Genomic DNA, 15577 nt, shown 5'->3' with positions numbered 1-15577 from the left:
TCATCATCCCCTCCTTGTAGAATTGGAGTCATCCTCGACTCCATCCCATCATGAGCGAACTCCTACAAAAGGTTAGTGACAGCAGGCAATGCACCAGACATAAAAGGTTGACAAAACATAGTATAACATGGTGCATAAGGATTATCACATAACTCAGCAGTAGCAGGAGTTGTAGCAAGAAAAGCACCTCCTTTTAACTTAATCCCATTATTTTTAGCAATGTCTGTTGGAGGTTTATTTTTGATCTCATTAGCATATTTAATAATATCCGTAGGAGACAAAGGCAGTAATGTAATTTTCTTGTTCTTATGTATGATAGTGTATGTATTAGTTCTACCATGGTGTAAAGCATCATTATTAAATTCCCATGGGCGACCTAACAAAATGGAACAAGCTTGCATAGGGACAACATCAAAATCAGCAGTATCATGATAAGAGCCTATGAAAAAGCTAATGCGTGCTGATTTAGTTACCTTAGTCTTACCACTATTATTGAACCATTGAAGTTTATATGGATACGAATGTTGTCGTGTGGTCAAGCCAAGCTTGTCAACCAAATCTAAACTCACCAAGTTGTTGCAACTCCCGCTATCAATGATAGTGAGAACATGACAACCCTGCACAATGAGATACATGTGGAACAAATTGTGGCGTTGGATCTTCATCTCTTCTTCATGACCCACACGTGTACTCAACACATGCTGCACAAGAAGGCTAGGGTAGTCCGCGGCAGCAGCCACGGAGTCAATGGTGATGGCCTCCTTGTCATGATCGCCCTCGGTGGGATCTGCATCAATGTTAGCAGCAAGGGCTAAATCATCTTCAACATCACTAGCACTTACATATCCATCCTCGGTAGCAATGAAAGCGCGACGACTGGGGCATTCCTTTATGACATGTCCCATGCCTTTACATCGGTGGCAAATGATTTTAGAGCTGGACGAGGAGGAGCTAGTAGAAGCACCCGGAGTGCCACCTTTCTTCAGCTGTGGAAACTGCACATTAGACAATTTACTTACCCTGGAAGAAAATGGAGGTGTAGATGGCTATGGTGCAACAGGAAGCTTGGGCGTCTCCGGCTCGGAACGCTGCTGAAAATTCCTCCCATTGTTAGACCTGAAAGGCTGGTGTTGTTTGCATCCCTGTACTTCTCATTCGGCCTTAATAGCAAGATGATACAATTGGGAAAAATTGCGCCATTCTTTGTAATCAAGTATGTTCTGTATATCATGGTTTAAACCACAAAAAAATCTAGCACTAGCATCATCATCATCTTCATTTATACCACAACGTGCTAAACCAATAAGCAATTCTTGATAGTATGCTTTTACTCCTTTATCACCTTGTTTTAAAGTTTGTAGTTTCAAACGTAAATCACGTTGGTAATAAGGAGGAACAAAACGAGATTTCATACGTTGCTTTAAAACATTCCAAGTTTGAGGCACAGCGGCAGCATTATTGGCATTGCAAAGATCACTCCACCAGAACAAAGCAAAATTAGTAAACTCACTAGTAGCAAGTCTAACTCTATGCTCAGCAGGAACATTATGAGAATCAAATTTTTGTTGAATAGCAAGCTCCCAATCTAAATATGCCTCTGGATCAACATTACCAGCAAAAGGTGGTAGACTAAATTTAATTTTAGCAAAAGGATTATTATTACCATGATTATTACCTGCCATACCGCGACGATTGAAGTTGAGGCGGCGATGGGCACCACCGTCAGCATACGCATCTTCATCACCAAAAGCATCCGCATCTTCATCATCAGCACGATAAGGTGGAGGGCGTTGCTCAAGCTGTTCAATGCGAGTGACTAGATTATTCACGTTGCGTGTCAGCTCAGTCATAAGATTGCGTTGTTCAGTCATGAACGTTGCAAGCTCGCCCTTAGACACGCACTCATTGAAGTCCGTCGGAGTTCCTGCCATGGTTAGAAGATAGAAAAAGACAACACCAAAATATTATCCCTATCAACTAAAAGGAAACAAGTGGTGGTGATGGTGGTGAAAGTGGAATGCAAAATCACAAGCGGCTTACTACCGTCTTGCCTGTATTCTTACCAACGCCAAACAGGAGCAAAACCAAAGTGGTGAAGCAATCTGTTGTTGAGCGTGGATAACAGTTGCAAAATGAACCTGTGCTGACAGAAGAATCTGTGGAGCTATGGGTAGGCACACAATATGACAGCAAGGATTAGCAATTAACGAGTGTAGAGTAGCGATTGTTCAATCTGGATCCAAAGTACAAATCATAGGTGCTGGCTAAGATGTGTCGAGACGTAGCGCAACAAGGTGAAAACAAAGAAAGATCGAAAGAACTCACAGAACAAGCAAATAGCCCGGATTTCAACTTTTTCCTGATTTTTTTCCCGGATTTTTCCAAAAGGCACTAGTAGGAAACAAAATTTTTTTTACTATTTTTTTTATACTTTTCTCTGAACAAGGATCACAAAAGATGCAACCACAAAAATTGGCACCTACAACTGAGGTGGGATGTGGTCTACAGAAATTCAGCACGTTCTCTGAAAAACGTGCAAAAACTTTGACAATTTTTTTCTATATTTTCCCGAATTGTTTTGGCAATTCTAATGAAACCAAACAGGGCGAAGCCAAGTTTGGGTCGGGTCCAAATGGTGTCAAGAAGCTGCACAAAAAATTTCAGATTTTTTTGATAAACGAGCGAAAAGTTATGCCTGTTTTACCGAAGGTATCTCAAGGTATGTTTTTCGGGAGGCACAACATGGCGGCGGCAGTTAGGGCAAAGCGTCCCTAAACTCTAACACCGATCACAGCAGTAGGTATTCGCCTGATGATGTAAGGAGGGCTGCGATGCAGGCAAAATAAGAGCGGCTGGCAACCTATCTAGGGTTTGCGCGGCGGCGAGAAGTTACACAAGGCGGCTAGCGGGGCAAGTCGAGTAATGTGGTGGCTTCGACTTGTTGTTTGGGAACGGTGGATGGGATAGCGGCGGAAAACAAAATCACAGCAACGGGCGATTGAACTACGACCACGAACACAATCCTAAACCAGCAACAAGACTCGACCACGGATACAAACTCAACAACACGAATCTGAAACGAAATTGCAAAGGCACAAAGGGCGATAGGACAGCGGAAATTGAAATATTTTTGGGCTTTTTGTGGACTCTAGGTAATGAACAAATATGAATCTAAGGCAAACGAGATTATACCTCGCGGTAAACCTGAAAGCTCTGATACCAATTGATGAGTACAGGCCCGATCTTCCAAGAGGTAGCCGGTAAGTTCGATTTGTGGAGATCTCGACGTTGGCGATCCGGCTTTAAATTAGACACGATTCGAACCCTACAACCGTTACACCACTGCTCCGTTGGTTATCAACCAAGCACAACTTGATTGACCTCACCAAGAAGGCTTTTCCTGCAAGCGAATCGAAGAGCACAAGCAAGAAGGTAAAACACGCAATCTGAAATTGCAAATATGAATGACGCGAATATCAATAAAGGATTCAAGAACTCGGTTCCAAAGGACTAATCGACACAGTGGAGGAGATCAAGAACGGGGGCCCTGGATCACTGTAAAAGGATTTGTCACCACAGTTACAATGAACGATTCAGTTCCTCGATGGAAAACTAAACTCTAAACAGAACCCAATTGTGTAGCAACGGCGGCGGCTATGTTTATAGTCTAAGACTCGACCTAGGGTTGGGGACAGCCAGGGGTTGGGCGCCCACAACTTGGGCTTAAGGCTCGACACGATACATGGCCAAGTTGGCCCAAATAGGTGACGCAGCACCTTGTCGTGGTCACACAGAATGATCCACGGACCTTCTGGAGCTAGGACTAGATCCAAAACGACGGTGTCGTCGTCCCCTTTCCAACACATCTAAGAACGGCCCATTTCGATGTCGTATGAGGAAGTTATGACCGAAACAGTGACGACGTGTCTACTGAATCCGAGGGCGACGTGGCAGCTGAGTTGGGAATGAATTGGAACTTGGGAAAGACCATGGCGTCGGTGTGTCCAGCGTGGCGATGTCCTCATCAGATCTTGATGAGTTATACAACTTTTATATTCATCACCTTTACTGCTGAAATCATTTAGTGGTTGAAAATCATATTTAAAGTTGTCATTTTCTGAAATTCAAAATTTCAATTGTCTAAAACTAGTGACAAAGATATATGACCAGACTAAAATGATAGAGCACGATTTTAAAAAATTTTAGGAAAAAACTATCACATTTGGAGTTAGTACGAGGGATAAAAACTAGTTACAAGTTTCAGCCACAAATTAAAAAGAGAAATTATACTTGTTCAACATTGATCATCATAGACAGTTATGATTTTTCTTTTTAATCTCTAGGTAAATTTGTAACTAGTCTTTCTCCCTCATACTAACTCCAAATATGATGATTTTTTCTTAAAATTTTCTAAAATCATGCCCTATCAAGTTACTGTATTGATTTGGTTATTCTTTTCATTTGACAAAGTTTGAGCAATTCAAATTTTCAAATTTTAAAAAATAACAAGTTCTATCAAGATTTTGAAACACCAAATAATTTTAGTTAAAAAAGTGATGAATACCAAAGATGTATAACTCATCAAGATCTACAACTTTTATTATGGTTATTTCTTTATTTGACAAGGTGATAGTAAACATTGTTCACAAATCAACATGTCTCTCATATAGTTCATGAAACTATGAGAGATATATAAATTTGTGAACAATGTTTACTAACACTTTGTCAAATGAAGAAGTAACCAAAATAAAAGTTGTAGATAGTGATGAGTTCAACAACTTTTATGTTCATGACTTTTATAGTTGAAATCATTTAAGGTTTTAAAATCTTGTTTGAAATTGTCATTTATTGAAATTCAAAATTTAAACTGTTGAAATTTTGTCAAATGAAAAGATGATCAAAATAAAAGTTGTAGATAGTGATGTGTTCAACAATTTTTATGTTTATGACTTTCTTATTTGAAATCATTTAAGGTTTCAAAATCTTGTTTGGAGTTGCTATTTATTGAAATTCAAAATTTGAACAAATGAATAGATGACCAAAATATAAGTTGTACATCTTGATGAGTTCTACAACTTTGATTTTTGCAATATTTTTCATTTTAGATCATTTTTTGTCTTAAAATTCATTTCAAAGTTCACAAATTCAAATTTTTTAATTTTTAAATATATTTTTATTTTACAAAATAAAATGTATCATTATATCTATATATAAGCAAGTAATTTTTTATGTGTTTGGGAAAATATAGCAAATTATTTTTATTACATTTATACATTTATATATACATTTACACATTTATAAAAAAAATATACAGAAGCAATATTTAAAAATATGCGAAAATATTTGTAGGTGCGGCTGAATTAGAAATCACCCCCTACAAATGCATTTGTAGGGGCGACTGGTCTTTAGAGCCGCCCCTACCAATGACTCTAGGTATATATTTCAGAGCCCGCGCCTGGCTAAAATCTCACCAAGTCTTAAGCGTCTTCTTCCTCACAGACGTCGTTAGGCTACCCCCGCCACCCCCGCCGCCACCACCATCTCTGTGGCCTACCGCCGCCTTCCTCCCATAATCGTCTCCGTCCTCCGAGCCTCCTCCATGCCCCAAATGCTACCTTTCCCTAGGCCGCCATGGCGGCTAGGGTTTGCGAGAGCTCGCACGGCCGATCGACCTGCCACCGCTCGGTCTCAGACCTTGACCTCTGACCTCACCGGCCCATGCACGCGCTCCGACGATCTTGTTGGGGGCTAGGGTTTGTGCTCCCCTGGCCCGGCCGTGCGCTCTGTCTGCCATCCCCGGCACCGCCGTGGATCCCTCTCCAACCTAGAGCTCTGACCTCGCCAGCCCACGTGCACGCTCTGACGACCTTGCGGGGGCTATGGTTTGTGCTCCTCGGCCTAGCCATGCACTCTGGCTCCGCCACCGGCGCTCCCTCACCGACCTCTATCTTCGACGACGTCGCCGCCCGCATGCTCTGACCTCTCCCAGTGCTCCCTCGGTGACCTTGACCTCCCCCGGTGCTCCCTCTCCGACCTCGAGCTTTGATTGCTGCCATACCCCTTGGTATGCCTCAACCCTTCACCTACATTTATCCCCTTCACCTCAATTCCTATAGTGATGGGTTACTGAGGAAGAACAGAGCATGCACTTATAGTTCTTTTTCTAGTTAAATTGAAATAATTATGTGAATTTGTGGTGAAACTAAAATAATTGTGTGAATGGAGGTCATCTATGTTGATTATTAGCTTCTTTGAGTTCTAGTTAATTTGAACATCAGGAATTTTGCTAAGATTATAGTTCTTTTTTCAGTTGAACCAAAGCTGCTATTTTTTTGCAGCTGAGCAGTAGGTATTATGGTATTCCTTTCTTTGTTTATTAGAAATATGGTTGATTAGCTATTTAATTGGCTCCTGTAAATCTTTACTTTGCATTAGTTTGGTAATGTGATACTTTGCATTAGCTGTGAACTCAATTTGGTGAGGTGTGGTGGTGGCAGTAGTATTATTGTTCTTGCTGCAATGGCCTAGTTTGAGAACATGAAAAGTAAAGGCAGTAAACATTTGTGCTCGTCCAGCAACCCAACTAGTTATATGTTTTTTGTCCAGCAACTGAAGTTTCATGGCTCCAAAAAGTATGAAAACTTTACAGTATGCTATCTTGAGTATCTAGATTCTGCTGTAATTTTCTTAGGCCTAGATTTGTTCTCTAAGTATGCTAACTTGTTTAGGCTAGTAACTTTTGCCTTTTTCATATCTCCTGTTGTAGTAGTTCAAAAATTATGAAACTTTGTCTATATGCTAATCTGGGTATGTACTTGCTGCTATGAAATTCTCAAGTCCATATCTGTTTAGAAAGTAGTAGTTCTCTTTTTAGGCCACAAAATGCTATGTTTTTAGTTCTTTTGGCTTGAGTATGTAAATAATCTAATGTGGGATACGATTATTTTAGGAGGAAACCTCCAAACTGATTCAGAGCTCTTTGTCGGTGATGTTTTTTATACTACTACTACTTGTACTGAGCACAAGCCCTTTATCGGTGATATTTTTTTACTAATTTAATAGCACCCCAAAAATTGCTTCTACTACTACTTCTAGTTCGGCAAATGAGTTGTCTTTTAATTTGTTTTAGTTTGGGGCAGGACCTAGTAGTCCTAGGGCCAACTAAGAATTTTTTTCCGGAACCTTCCTCCCTCCCTCTCGCTCATCTCTATCTATCTTTCTTTCTTTCTCCTATCTGCTCATGAGATGAATAATGTGACTTCAAAACTGAGGCAAAGGGCTTTCGTGCAATAATGATTTGCTGAATCTCATGAATTTGCTGCTGCAATATTGGTGCTATTACATAATTCTTGTTGATAAAACATGTTGCCTCATATGAAAGCAATTGCCCACCTTTAGCTTCTCCTGCTCAAGATTCTTTTTGTCATGTTCCGACTCCTTAATTTGTTTGTTTCTTGCATCAAGTGCATCCACCATGTCCTGGATATTGGACTAAGAAATTATTAGCTCATTTGGTTGTGGCCATTTTGGTTCATATACTAGATTATTATACTGTCTTTAGCTATCAGTACATAGTAGAGCACCACTATTTCATTAAAAAAAGAACTGTATATTGTCACATGTATTCTTGGTACTTTTACAGTTGTGCTAGCTGGGAACCACCATTGTCAGTGGAGACAACTACTATGGCAAGTGTCGTAGTACCTGAAAATTAAAAAAAATACATCAAGCTAATACTGTTTTTGTTGGGCAATGCTGCTTGCTTCTGCTGGGCACATATTTTTGCAATTTTGCTACTATGCGATTTCAGTTTGAAATATTTAGGTTTGCCACTACCTAATGCAAAGGTAGTGTTTTCCAGGGAGTAGGTTACAACTGAAATATGTCATGGGGAAGATTGAAATTTACTTAGGTTGTATTACTGTAACATTTAGCAATGTTTAAGACAGTTTTAAGACCAATGGCTCAGAGATTAAGAGGCTAAAGAACTGGGCAGAACGGGTAATTCAAGCTTATATGTGATAGCAAATGATACTTATATTGGATCTGTCAACAATTTTTGTGGGTGCTGCCCAAACTAAATACCTACCTAGTAATTTTCAAATTTAAACCATTCATTGTGTGCTACAAACACGTACTGATAATGTAGATCTTCATCATGATTGAATTGAAGGTGGCCTAAGCAACTCACTGCACTACCAACGTATTTTTTTGTTACACTTTCCAACTTCCACTGGAATTACACTTCCTGGGTCTGCCGATGTTCTAGCTTTCAACGAAAATCTGCATTGAGTGGTGAATTAATTTAGAATTGATGCTCCAGAAATGAGGTTACTTTTTGTTCCTCAAATGCTTTCAGAAATGATCTGCATCTGCCATACAAAATATAAGAGTATTAGTTTTGGAGAAAGTAAAGTGGTTATTTAGTACAACTGTTATATAGCTAATTCAACTGATAGCTAATAAGCTATACCATCAGCGATCTCGACATCAACAATTTATGACCCAAATAATTTAGGATTGAACATGGCATATCTAGTCATGATGATTTGATATCTTCTTTTAGAATACACACTAATCAGAGCTTCGTGCAGCATGGGCCGCGAGTAGGCATCACCGGCAGCGAGTGCCGTGAGCAGGCAACACTAGATCATGGTCTCATGCCTAAACTGCTTCACCCCATTGCAATCCTGCTAAGCTAGCCATTGTAATGAAACCAATGCTGATGTTTTTTGGCTATTTTTGCCATCAGCTGCTGCTCTATGTTTGCTAAGCAATTGTTGCTTTTTTTGCCAAATCTCCCCTCTCCTCTCCTCTCCTTTGTTTTGCCGATGATGAAATTGTCCATGTCCATACATTATATGGAATATGAGTTGATGATCAAGAACTTGTGAGGAACTTGGCATCATTACCGGCCGCTCCTACTGTCTTTTTCTATATGCTCACTGTTTTTATATATGCTCACTGTGTTTATGATGCCTTTATGCTCCAAGTTCTTTATCAAATAATGATTGACATGTTTCTGAGGCCTCTACCTCTACTACTACTATTACTACTCGTTTTGTGAGTTAGTTTGAACTTGATTGATGGCTATTTTCTTCATTTCCACTAGGAAATGGACCCTTGCTATGTTGTTTTCGACAGAAAGAAACTTGGGATTTACATGTCTTGGCATGAGGCTAGTGAACATGTGCTTGGGTTCAAAAATGCTATACACAAGAAGTACAACAACTATGACCATACACTTAGAGATTTCAATGCCTATGTTGGAGCAACAACTACCTCCCCTAATTTGGTCCCAACTGATTATGGTGAAAGCATCCCCCTCAGAGTGGTAAGAGTGGTTCTTGCAAGAATGTGGTGATTATTAGTCTGTTGGTGATGGTGTTTGGACTTTAGATGAGGCTTTCCATGAACTGCCAATGCAACTGCAATACTTAGGCCTGTGATGACACAATTAGATGATCAATATAGTTGGATAACACAATTGTATGATAATTTAATTATGGTGTCTTAGGCCTATTAGTTTGGATAACATTAATTTATGTTGACAGCAATATTTTGGTTGTAATGCAACATTATCTATTAATAATACTGATGCTGCTTTGTAGATCCTCCTCTCCTAGTCCTACTACTTCTACTCTTCTCTCCTGTCCTCTGCTCCTACTTCTCCTACTCCTCTCCTCTCCTATTTCTCTACCATAACTGTTTTCCTTACATAAATTTAGGAGAAGATATGGCCGAACTCCCTTAGCCGAATCTGCCAAATAATTATGTGTATGACTTGGGTTTCCAACCAGCATTGGGGAGGGCAAACCACCCATATCCAAGCATAGTAAGTAACATATTTTAAAGATACCTCTATGGATATTTTGTTATATATATAATTCTTAAATGTAGACAATTCATCTTATACCATGGTTCAGAGAGACTCTCAAATTTCGGGGTTGACTTCCTCAATGTTGGTACATTCTCTATAGATGATCGACTCAAGCAATGTCGAATTGGCTTTTCTATTCTCGCTAGGGCGGGTAACCAACAAGGTATGGTTTTATCAATGTTTTTATAAACGGTAAACGGTCTTTACACGGTCGCCCTTCGTTTAGCATTTAGGCTGTTTACATGGTGTTTAAACAAAGTTCAATGATCTAAACGGTTTTGTATTTTCAAAAAAATACATATAATTATATATGTGCATGTAAAAAATCAAGTATTCTAGCATTTATACATATTTATCCGAGTATAAATCAATTATTTTGGCATGTATATATATTTATGCATGTGAAAAGAACCAAATATAGATAATTATGCATGTAACATATCAAGTGTACACATTTACAAATACAATAAACTTAATTATACAAATTTATCCATACAAAACTGAACTAGATTTACCTCATGTTCGCCTAAACGACCGTTTAAACAGTTGTTTAGCCCGTTTAATGCTGTTTATCTTCGTTCCGTTTAGGCCGTTTTTTCCGTTTTTGACCCTTTAAACGGTCAACCGTTTAATTTTTGTTTACCCCCTAAATAAAATAGTTTACCATCGTTTACCGTTTACTGGCCGTTTAAACGACCGTTTAATCCGTTTAGGCGAACACTGGGTTTTATACATCGATAGGACGAGCAGCGGTCAACCTCATGACATTAGTGCGCAAAAATATGCTGTGCAAGCATGTTTAAGGGCGCTTCAAAATATTGGGTATAATATTCCTACATACTCCTCCATAAGGATTGGAGCTTTGAATGTGGGCCTCCATCACGATATTGGACTGTTTTGTGCACAGCTTCCTGAGGACAACATGAGTGATGTGGTCAGTCTCATAACTTATATCTAGATTAATTGTTATGTCTATATATATATACATGGTTCTGATAACCATATTTTTCCCAACACTTGCAGATTTAGGAGAACGACGTAACATACGCAAGTTGTAGCTTTGAAGCTATTTTAAACCAGGCCATGTATCACTTGGGTTGCTATAAATGGGAATATGATGGCCCTGTTCTCACTTCAAAGGGAATCCAAGAAAAAATTCTTGTGACTAGGAGTGAAGATTTTCGACCAATGCTGATCGTCGTCAGTAGACTTTGTGAACGGTCTTATGAAGCAAGGGAGAGTGCACTAGTAAATACATTGCGCTACATCAGTGATATTTTGGCATATAAAATGAATGATCTGCACTTATCCTAATACGTGGTACGACGTTAGAAAATTCTATGAAGTTAAATTATTGTTATTTGTAATAATAAACTGATCTAAATTATTATGATTTGTAATGAACAAATTTAAATTATTATGTGTTTGTAATAAATGGGTTTGTAATTAAGTCATTTAAATTATTATGAGTTTGTACTGCATATATCTTCTTGTCAATTAGTTGATGATATAATGTCCTTGTGAATTATATTATATATATATATGTATATATGTTCTGGTCATATTTAAATTTTCAAATTTAAATTTTTTTGTATGAAAATATACTATAGGGACGGTTCTAGAGTGAACCGTCTCTACAAATAGGAACTATAGGGGCAGCTGGTGTTACAACCGTTCCTACAAATTATTTTTGTAGAGGCGGCTGGTGTTACCAACCGCCCCTACAAATACAGTTGTATAAGGGCGGCTGGTGACACAAGCCGCTTCTACGAATCGATTTGTAGGAGCGGCTTGGGAACCGCCTCTACATAGAGACGGTGTTGTAGGGACGGCTGGTAAAACCGCCTCTACAAACCATCACCAGCCGCCCCTACAAATACTTACTGTAGTAGTGGCTGAGGCTGAACTGCGATCTCTAAAACTGGAATTATCTATATCAAATCAACAAATGGCAACCATGCAAGATAAGATGGAGTCCTACCGACAAGAGCTACAGGAGACCCTGGAACGTCTACACTACAAGAAATATTCAAGGAAGATGACTAAGAGAAGGAGGACCTTCGCCAAGCCTCCTGACCACAGAATAAAAATTCCTAGAATAGATCCACGGGTAAGGCACCAACTATGCCAGAGTATGATCCACAACACCCCCATTTTGACTTAAATGGGTACATTCCAAGGGAGTCACACTCTGATCATGCTGAAAGCATTGAGACTGAAGAATCCGTCGCTGACAACTTCAACAACAAGAAGATCACTGGGGATGCCATGACCACTGAGCCTTCACGAGTCCCTTCCAGGCAGGGTGTTGATGATGGATATGCACGTGAGCTCTATGCGTTGCAAGATGAACAGCTAGCCAAAGAAATGGGCAAGGTTGTGTATCGGGACCTTCACGAGATGCAGTTTCTTTAGTAGTAGTATTCGGTTGTAATATAAGTGTCTTTAGTAGTAGTACCGTTAGAATCGTCACGAGTCCCTGATGATCGAGTTATCGCGTAGTAATCGTCCCAGCAGTTAATGTGTATGATGTGACCCTGTATCATATATGTGTAACTGTTTGTGCGATGTAATATAATGTGTGTGTCTGTTATTCTTGTATGTTCTTGCTTGCTTGTTCTATTTTTTTTTTTCAAAATACCTTCCCTCTGCTTAAAAGCCAAATGGGATATCTCCTCATCCTTGCTGTTCAACAGCAACAGATGGAAAGGAGATCCGCCTGGATTCAGCAACACCGTGAGCGATAAGCTAAGAGGCAAGTACAGGAAGAAGAGGAACATGTTGCACCACCTAGAGGCCGGCAAAACCGTGGAAGACAACAAAATCGCGGGCAGCCAAATCAAAATCATGGGCAAGAACAATCACAGGACAACAATGTTCCAGCACAAGGAGTGGCAAATGAAGAAGTAGGAGAAGAAGTTAACCAAAATAATAATGAAAATGATGCAGAACAAGCCGAAGAACTTCGACCACCTCCACCCACCTTAGAAGAAATTATGGATCGCCAGACACGTCTCATGGAAACACTAGCTAGAAGGTCGGAAAATGGAAATGGACAAGGAAAAATGGCTGCATTTATGAGGCTTCACCCACCCACTTTTGATAGTTCGGAGGATGATCCATTAGTAGCAGATGACTGTCTACGAACTATCACCAAGAAATTGAACGCCGTACGAGCAACCGACGAAGAAAAAGTTACTTTGGCCACACATCAGCTTGTTGGAGCAGCAGGAGAATGGTGGGAAAATTATCAAGATGCTGTTGATGACCCGGAAGCCATCACTTGGGAGGAATTTATAGAAGAATTTCACAACTATCACATTCCTAAAGGAGTAATGGAAATGAAAGCCGAGGAATTTTGCTACCTAAAGCAAGGAGCAATGACCGTAAATCAGTACATCCGGAAGTTTATGAAGCTGTCTCGCTATGCACTTGAAGATGTTAATACTGAGAAGAAGAAGCAAAGATGTTTTAGAAGGGGGCTTAACTCATCCCTAAGGACACAACTAATCACCCACATCTACCCTGATTTCAATATCATGATGAATCGTACCATCCTGCTTGAAGAAGAACGCTCAAAAATGGAGGGAGAAAGGAAGCGTAAATTTAACTTACAACGAGTTTGTCAGCAAGAAAGGGCACAGAGGATTAAAACCAACAATGCTCCACCTACGAAGTACCAACCCACTATGCAGTACAGATCGCCTGGACCCAACTCTCTGCAGCCCACTCCCACCTACCGAAGCTACAACACCGGTATCCAGCCTAAGAATGAAAATAATGCAACCTCGGAACAGACGTGTTTCGGATGCCGAGAACCCGGACACAGAATAGCAAATGCCCATACATCAACCGATCAGCAGCCCCTGCTCCCGCACAATCCACAGGAAATAACCGGACTGCAGCCTCCGGAATTGGAAGCACTGGACCTCAGAATTCTGGACAGCAGAAGAGGAACACTCAGACTTTGGGCCAAGGCCGAGTCAGTCACGTGAATGCAAAAGAAGTACAAGCAGCACCTGACGTTGTGTACGGTGGGTTCCTCGTTAACTCCGCTTCTTCAAGCGTGTTGTTTGATTCTGTAGCCTCGCATTCGTTTGTTTCTGCTTGTTTTATGCTTAAAAATGATTTAAGAACAGTGTTACTCCCCACCCTTCTCTTGATACGCACCCCTAGAGCTGTCCTCAAATGTTCTCTAAAAGGTCCTCGAGTAAAAATAATGATAGATGGAGTTGAGTTTCAAGCGGACTTAGTGGTATTAAAGATGGAAGGACCGGATGTAATTTTGGGAATGGATTAGTTAAGAAAGCACCATGGTAATATATCTTGCAGAGATAGGGCAGTAATATTAATAAATCACAACGGAATAAAAGTGGAATGTCACCCCCAAGCTCCAAAAGCTCAGCCTATGGTTTGCATCATAGAAGCTAAGACTGTTGAAGAAGTGCCAGTGACATGTGAATACCCCGATGTGTTTCCCGAAGATTTACCCGGAATGCCGCTAGACAGAGATTTGGAATTCATCGTTAATCTGATACCTAGAACTGCTCCAATAGCGAAAAGACCATATCGGATGACAGCTAATGAGTTGGAAGAATTGAAGAAACAATTACGAAAATTACAAGAAAAAGGGTATATTAGGCCAAGTTCATCACCATGGGGATCGCCCGTCTTATTTGTGAAAAAGAAGGATGGAAGTCTCCGAATGTGTATTGATTATCGGTCGCTAAATGAGGTTACCATCAAAAATAAATATCCATTACCAAGGATTGATGATTTGTTTGAAAGGAGCAAAATATTTCTCAAAAATAGACTTGAGGTCAGGATATTATCAGTTAAAAATCCGGCTCAGCGACATACCAAAGACAACATTTGTAACTCGTTATGAACAATATGAGTTTACTGTGATGCCGTTCGGACTGACAAATGCACCTGCATATTTTATGAACCTGATGAATAAAGTTTTTATGGAAGAACTGGATAAATTCGCCGTGGTATCTATTGATGATATTCTCGTATACTCGAAGAGCGCCGAAGAGCATGAACAACATTTGAGGGTAATACTGAACAAGTTAAGGGCACATGAGTTGTATGCTAAATTCAGTAAGTGTGAATTTTGGCTACAAAAAGTTGCTTTTCAGGGGCATATTATTACCGTCGATGGAGTAAAAGTAGATTTAGAAAAGGTTAAGGCAGTATCGGAATGGAAGTAACCTACAAATGTAATAGAAATTCACAGTTTTCTTGGATTAGCATGTTACTATAGAAGATTTATCGAACAATTTTCCAAAATTGCTAGACCCATGACGTTCCTAACTCAGAAAGGAAAGGAATTTAAATGGACAGAAGCTTGTGAGAAGAGCTTCGAAGAATTAAAGATGAGATTAACCACGGCCCCAATACTCACATTGCTCGACATCCATAGAAGTTTTGTAGTATATTGTGATGCTTCCCGACAAGGATTAGGATGTGTCTTGATGCAAGATGATAAAGTCGCCGCATACGCTTCCCGATAGTTAAAGAAGCACGATGAAAACTATCCGACACACGATCTGGAGTTAGCAGCTGTGGTATATGCACTCAAAATATGGAGACATTATCTTATTGGAAACAAGTGTGAAACATTCACGGACCACAAAAGTTTAAAGTACATTTTTACCCAACCTAACCTGAATTTACAACAGAGAAGATGGTTTG

General features: G+C 39.8%; 1 protein-coding gene across 1 annotated transcript; it reads left to right on the top strand.

Annotated features, from left to right (window-relative positions):
- The first annotated feature begins 12945 nt into the window (after positions 1-12945).
- On the top strand, positions 12946-13875 carry LOC136524690 (uncharacterized). Its single transcript, XM_066517960.1, has one exon. The coding sequence runs from the start codon at positions 12946-12948 to the stop codon at positions 13873-13875; it is 930 nt and encodes a 309-aa protein (XP_066374057.1).
- The last annotated feature ends 1702 nt before the right edge of the window (positions 13876-15577 follow it).

Source organism: Miscanthus floridulus, chromosome 18 (genome assembly GCF_019320115.1).
Source record: "Miscanthus floridulus cultivar M001 chromosome 18, ASM1932011v1, whole genome shotgun sequence".
Lineage (NCBI taxonomy): Eukaryota > Viridiplantae > Streptophyta > Magnoliopsida > Poales > Poaceae > Miscanthus > Miscanthus floridulus.
Note: the sequence above shows the minus strand (reverse complement) of the source record. Positions and strands in the feature narration are given on the sequence as shown.

Excerpts from the sequence above, each read along its gene's own strand:
- LOC136524690 (XM_066517960.1), top strand. The coding sequence starts at position 12,946 with ATGGCTGCATTTATGAGGCTTCACCCACCCACTTTTGATAGTTCGGAG.